At 44.7% G+C, this 6,118-nt stretch overlaps 1 protein-coding gene across 1 annotated transcript; it reads right to left on the minus strand.

The window, feature by feature from the left end:
• Positions 1-1,510: 1,510 nt before the first annotated feature.
• LOC123117198 (RING-H2 finger protein ATL38-like) lies at positions 1,511-2,857 on the minus strand. Its single transcript, XM_044538017.1, has one exon. It carries the CDS (start codon positions 2,809-2,811, stop codon positions 1,792-1,794), a length of 1,020 nt encoding a protein of 339 aa, XP_044393952.1. The 5' UTR covers positions 2,812-2,857; the 3' UTR covers positions 1,511-1,791.
• Between the last annotated feature and the right edge of the window lie 3,261 nt (positions 2,858-6,118).

The raw sequence follows: 6,118 nt of genomic DNA on the forward strand, positions 1-6,118 counted from the left end.
GACATCGATGGTGACGATGTAATCTAGTGGTGGGGAAGTTCGAAGACAGTGGTAGGAGCTCAGGAACGGTGGTGAGCTGCTCAGGGACGACGACGGGAGCTCAGAGATGGTGGTGGATTGGGTGCCGCGTCTCGAGCTCGGTGTTGAATGGGGGTTGCGGCAAACAGCGCCAAGGGACTGCATGGGACGGCCGGCGTCGCAGGGACAGAGCGACCGTGTAGCAAGCTCGACGCTATCGGGTGGTCGGGGTGGAAGTCACCGAGGGGCAAGATAGGGCAGTGCTTCACGGTGGCCGGCAGGGTGGTGGTTATGAAAGTTCACTACCGGTTGGGTTCCGCTCACAACCTTTTTTCGACAACCTGTAGCAAAAAGATTAGGGCATTTGCAAAAGCTTTTGGGCACCAAATAGAGATAGGGCATCCGCTGGAGCTGGATTTTGGTCCAAAATGACCCAAACGGCAAAAATAAAATAAAATTGGCACGATCATTGTTTTGCGTCGTCTGTTGCACATGCTCTAACTGACAATCCTCTTCCGTACGTTAGTCATGGAGCTCGTGGATGGTACGTTTGCATCGTGGAACGGGGAGGTTATCCGGAAAATCTTTTGCCTATGGACACTGCAACTATCCGTCCGTAGCATCCTGGATTTTTTGTTGTGGAATTTTGAAAGGAAATGGAATTTTTACATTGCGTTCTGCTTATCCCTTCCCATGCTCGTCGGGACAAAACTGCGACGTGAAAGCTGGCGTTTCGGGACGGACGAGACTTGCCTGCTCCCCTTGCGGGTGCCCATCCATGCTCCCGCATACGTGGCTTGATTTGATTGGAACAAAATAAGGTCTGGCCCTACCCTCTTAAAATCAGGGGGGGAGATAATTAGATTAGAAAGGAAAAAGAAGAAAGACAGCCGTAGGATGAAGTGGGAGCACGGATAGGAGCATGAAGAGGGAGCAAGCAAGCGGGATCCTTTCGGGACGGAGTTCTTCTAACACCATAGCCGAGGCCCAAGGAGAAGAGGCGGTCAAATTTGTGCTGGATCGAGGTCCCGGCTAAGCTGAAAGTTTTCCTTTTGAGGTTAGCAGAGTAATCCCTCCCACCTACGATCTGCTTCAACATCAAACACAGACACCAAAAAGCTTGGTGCTGTTCTAGCTTTCTCTTCTTTTGTTCTTGTTGAACACTGTACTAGGGCCCGTTTTGTTTTTTGGGCTTCTATGCAATGGAGAGCCCGGGAGCCCTCCCTGTTGATCTAAAATCCCCACACTAGGATCTGCTTCAACATCGCCGGCTCCGAACTGCTCACTGTGTGAATGCTCGGATTCATGACGCCACTTTTCTGTTTGAGCTCTGTCAAAGGAGGAAGTGGTCGAGCACATGATCTAGAAAAAAGAAGAAGAATGTACCATGCAATCAGACGCTCTGGAAGCTTCTAATCTTATGACGATGGATGCTTAGAATCAGTAATCTGACCTTTTCTTTTCTATTGCATCTGTATAATCTGATCCCCAGTGGTTCCTGTGACAAAATACTCTGACGGTTCCGGAAGTATGTGACATTACTTTATGGATCCTCACCCTGACGGTTCAACAGTGAATCCTGGAACAATTACTACTAGTACGAACTAATACTACGGAGTAAATAGAATGCCGATCACTCACGCTCTGTTTCTTGAAAATCTGAAGGAAAATTGATCCAAGTCTCTGATCACAGATTCACAGTTGACAACCAAACCAACACAACTACCAAATCATTTTCTACCTCAACGGGTCAATGCTCCGCTCTCACGTTCATCAATCGTTTCTCTTGTCTTCTCCTGCTCCCCGCGTGGAGTCATCGCGCCGCCAGCGAGACGAGCCCCCGGACTTGTCCTCGACGTCGCCACTCCACCCATCCCCGGGCGCGAAAAGTGAGAAGAGCCTCGCCACGGCGCTCCGCACAGAATTTCCGCCGGCAGCTGGGTCGTGGGCGCTCCCCTCCCTCACGCGCACGGACGCAACCGCGCTCGTCACGTGCCTCAGCCTGTGCGACATCAGGATCTCGAGCCGAACATGCTCCGGCAGCCGCAGCGCAAAGCGCTCCATCCCGCCGGCGCGCTCGTGCCCCGTCGAGTTGGACCGCGGCAGCGCCTCACGCCCGCCCTCGCGCCGCGTCCTCGCGAGGATCCTGGCACTGTCGTCTTCCTCCTCGCTGCGGCTGGGGTCGTCTTCGATTAGCACCACCGTATCGTGAATGTGAACAGACGGCGAGTCGGGTGGCGCCGGCGTTTCCAGCTCCTGATCTGGCACTAGTGGCGGCGGCGGCGGGTCGAGGACGTTGGCGCGGCAGAGCGGGCACGTGACGTGCTTCTCGAGCCAGAGGCCGATGCACTGCGGGTGGAACGCGTGCGGGCACGTCGGGAGGAGGCGCAGGCTGTCGTCGTCGTCGAACTCCAAGAGGCAAACCGCGCACTCCAGCGGGTCGACCCGGCCGTCGCTGATCCGGTGCTGCTTGACGTCACGGTAGGACACTAACGGCAGCGCCGCGATCTCGGCGGCGTCCAGGCCCTCCTTGTGGTGCGAGTGCGGCCACTCCGACGAAGAGTCCTCGGCGGCCAGGGGTTCGTCTGGCGGCCGGTACAGGCGGAGGCAGGCAAACGCGAGGAGGACGACGAAGACGGGGAAGAAAATGGCCATGAAGAAGGAGATGACCATCACGTCCGAGAAACTCATAGAGCTGTCCGATCCCGGGCCTCCCGGCGTCTGCGCTGCTGCGCAGGAAGCGATCGCCGTGAAAACGACGGAGGCGAAGGCACGCTTGCGGGAGGCGGCCATTGCGCCCCGGCGGCTAGGTTTGGTTCTGGGCGTGCTGGGTCCCAGAGTCTAGGAGTTAGTAAACCCTACCAAAATTTCCGTTAAGATTCGTGCGCTTTGCATTTGCCCCGGCGTGACATTTTCTTTTTAATTCAAGGATAGGTCAAGGGCGCCAAGAAGGCAGATACATATTGCAAACAACGATCAATGGACGAGGCTTGCCTGCCCAGTTCCGAGCTTCGATACGTACATGTACGTGCTTCGCGCCAGTCTTTGGCACCGGACGGTTGAAGCAATTGGGTTGTAGAGGTATCTTTTTTTTTTTCAACCAACATTATATCACATAATACTTATCATACAAATGCATAAAAATGAATGTATTTAAAACTAAAATATGTCTAGATACATTCATTCCTCCGACAAGCATTTTCGAACGGAGGGAGTACAAGACACAAGACAGGCCATGAGCCAAATTTTCTAATTCATGAGTAATAAAAGTACTCTCTGTAGGACAATGCACAAACGAGATACAAGGGAAGTTGCACACGATATCCTCATTATAAAGAGTACCCTTAATTAGTTAGTGATTTCGAATCATCGTGAGAAGCGAAGCGGTCCTTTTGTCTTGGGCCTTGCTGAGCAAGAACGTTGATTTCAGAGGGATGTATAGGAAGGAAAATAAAGGAATGGATGCTGGGCCATGAAAATAATGTATGTGACATCTAAAAAATGATTATACAATTTATTTATTTCTGCAATTCGAAAAAATATATTTACCATTCAAAAAATATATGTTACATTTTAAAAAATGTTCATGCATTCAAAAATATGTTATGCCATTTAAAACATGTTAATACAATCTACAATACTGTCCATGTAGTTTTAAAAAAATGTTTCATGTCATTCAAAACTGTTTCAACGTGTATTTGAATTTTTTAACAAATATTCAAAAGAATGTGTTTGAAAAATGTTAATCATGCATTTAAAAAAATTAAACCTGTATAAAACATGTTTTTGATGTATATACCAAAAATATACAATGTGTATGAAAAAATAGACATCAAAACATGTATTTGCAAAATGTTAATCATATATTGGAAAAATGTTAAACATGTAGAAGAAAATGTTCTTGCTGTATACAAAAAATGTACAATGTGTATGAAAATGTAGACATGTGTAGAGAGAAGTAAAGAAAATAAGGAAAATAGGAAAAAATGTCGCATAGTTTTCCAAAATGTATATTGTCATTAAAATTGTTCAAACGTGTATATGAATTTTTTTTACCATGTATTCAAAAGAAGTTCAAAACATGCATTTAAAAAATATACATCATGTATTTCAAAAATTGTCAATGTGTATAAAATAATGTTCAAAACATGCATTTAATAATACCCTCTGTTTCTAAATATAAGCCCTTTTAGAAATTTCAAAATGGACTACATAAGTATGTATATAGACATATTTTAGAGTGTAGATTCACTCATTTTGCTCCATATATAGTCCATATTGGAATCTCTAAAAGGTATTATATTTAGGAACGGAGGGAGTGCAACATGTATTTGAAAAAATATCAATGTGTATCAAGAAATTGTTGTACGTGTACAATTAATTGTGCATTGTATAGAAGCAAACATGTGTAGAGAAAAAAAAGAACAAGAAAAAAGAGAGGAAAGAAAAAAAAACATGAAGAAATATTTCAGTGGTAACCATGAAGAAACGAAGAAAAACAGGAAACAAAGAAAACCCATGGAAAACCGATGAAGAAACGAAGAAATATAAAGGAAAAAAGTAAGATGAAAAATAACCCAAAGAAAGCCGCACAAAACAATGGAAACATAAAAAGTCATGGTACAGTATTGGGTCGGTCCACGTCCTAGGGCTATATTTCACTTCTAGCCCCTGTTGAAGAATTCGTCCGATTAACCAGTTAACTTGCCGATGAATCCCTACTCGTAGGGTCACCGAGTAGTCGGAAAACTGATAAATCAATCGATTAATTGGTTAAATGGCTGATTAACTTGCCGATTATCCTACTAGTCCCCTACCCACCAGCCAACAGAGCAACTACCAGTTAACGATTTCCTCAACAATGTTATAGCTCCGGCGACAACATGGCCTCCGGACTATTCTTCATGACTCATTTGGGGCTTCATTACCCCTCAAAAAAAAATTAGGGCTTCATTGTTGCTCATGTAGGTACAAGCATTCAGGGTTGGATATTCCATCGATAGAGGCTGAAGATTTATTGAGGGTCTACAGCTAGTAGCAGAATTGGGTATTCACTGCCCTTGTGATGGTGAATGACTTGATGAAAATTGTTCAAGCCTGGAAGAACCCGTTGGAGTACTGCCCTTCGGGGGCGATTGTCACTGATAATTGTCAAAGTTTAATGACAAGCTTCAGCAGGGCGGCAATTATACACCGCCGGTGAAAAGCAAATGTAGCTTCACATGAACTTGCTCATTTTGGTTTTTATTAAGACGGCGTGTCAGGTTTGGAGGGACCATCGCTTGATTTCCTGGCTCCAATTGTTCTAAAGGATATGACAATCATTTAATAAAGTCTCAAAACTATAAAATCCTCGCTTTAGGGCCTCTTTGATTCGCAGTTTTGTAAAAAGCAGGAATAAGGAAATCATAGAATTGGAATGTCATGCTCATTTAAATTCTACCAAATCTGAGTTTGTTTGATTGCATACAGGAAAAACAAAGATTTTTTTTTCTAAGAGGTTGGAGTCGATGTTAGATGTCTTATGGAATGTAGTACACTTGATTCCTTTGAAAAAATACGAATCAAACGACCAATGTAGAAAACATTCCTAAGAATTTTAATTCTCCACAAATCCAATAAAATTCCTATGAATCAAAGTCCTCTTATGCCTCTCTTTCTAATATTAGGTAAATATTTGTTTGGCCACTCACAATTGCAGGTCTTCGTTTCTACGGATTTGCTAAATCTCATCTCACTCAAACTCTACATGAGATCATACAAAGAGATCAATGCTATTTTTTAGTTTATTTTTATATGTTATTTGTACCTAAATATGATAACATCATTCCACTCGATTAAGACTTGGTTAAATCTCAATCAACTAAATCTAGCCACTACAGATCATACTACGTACCAACCAAGCACAAGTACTTATGTCACAGTTGAACAGATTAACTCTGATTTCCTGTGTTGATCATCTCACGGAGTACAACTTATACACGAGAGAAAGGGGGGCGTGCCCGAGAGAGTCGGCACGCAGGCCTGAGCTATGGTTACAGATCCTATATTCTAGGTAGTGTACAAGAGTTACAGATACAATACATACGCTATCTAACCC

The sequence above is a fragment of the Triticum aestivum genome, chromosome 5B, assembly GCF_018294505.1.
Source record: "Triticum aestivum cultivar Chinese Spring chromosome 5B, IWGSC CS RefSeq v2.1, whole genome shotgun sequence".
Classification (NCBI taxonomy): domain Eukaryota; kingdom Viridiplantae; phylum Streptophyta; class Magnoliopsida; order Poales; family Poaceae; genus Triticum; species Triticum aestivum.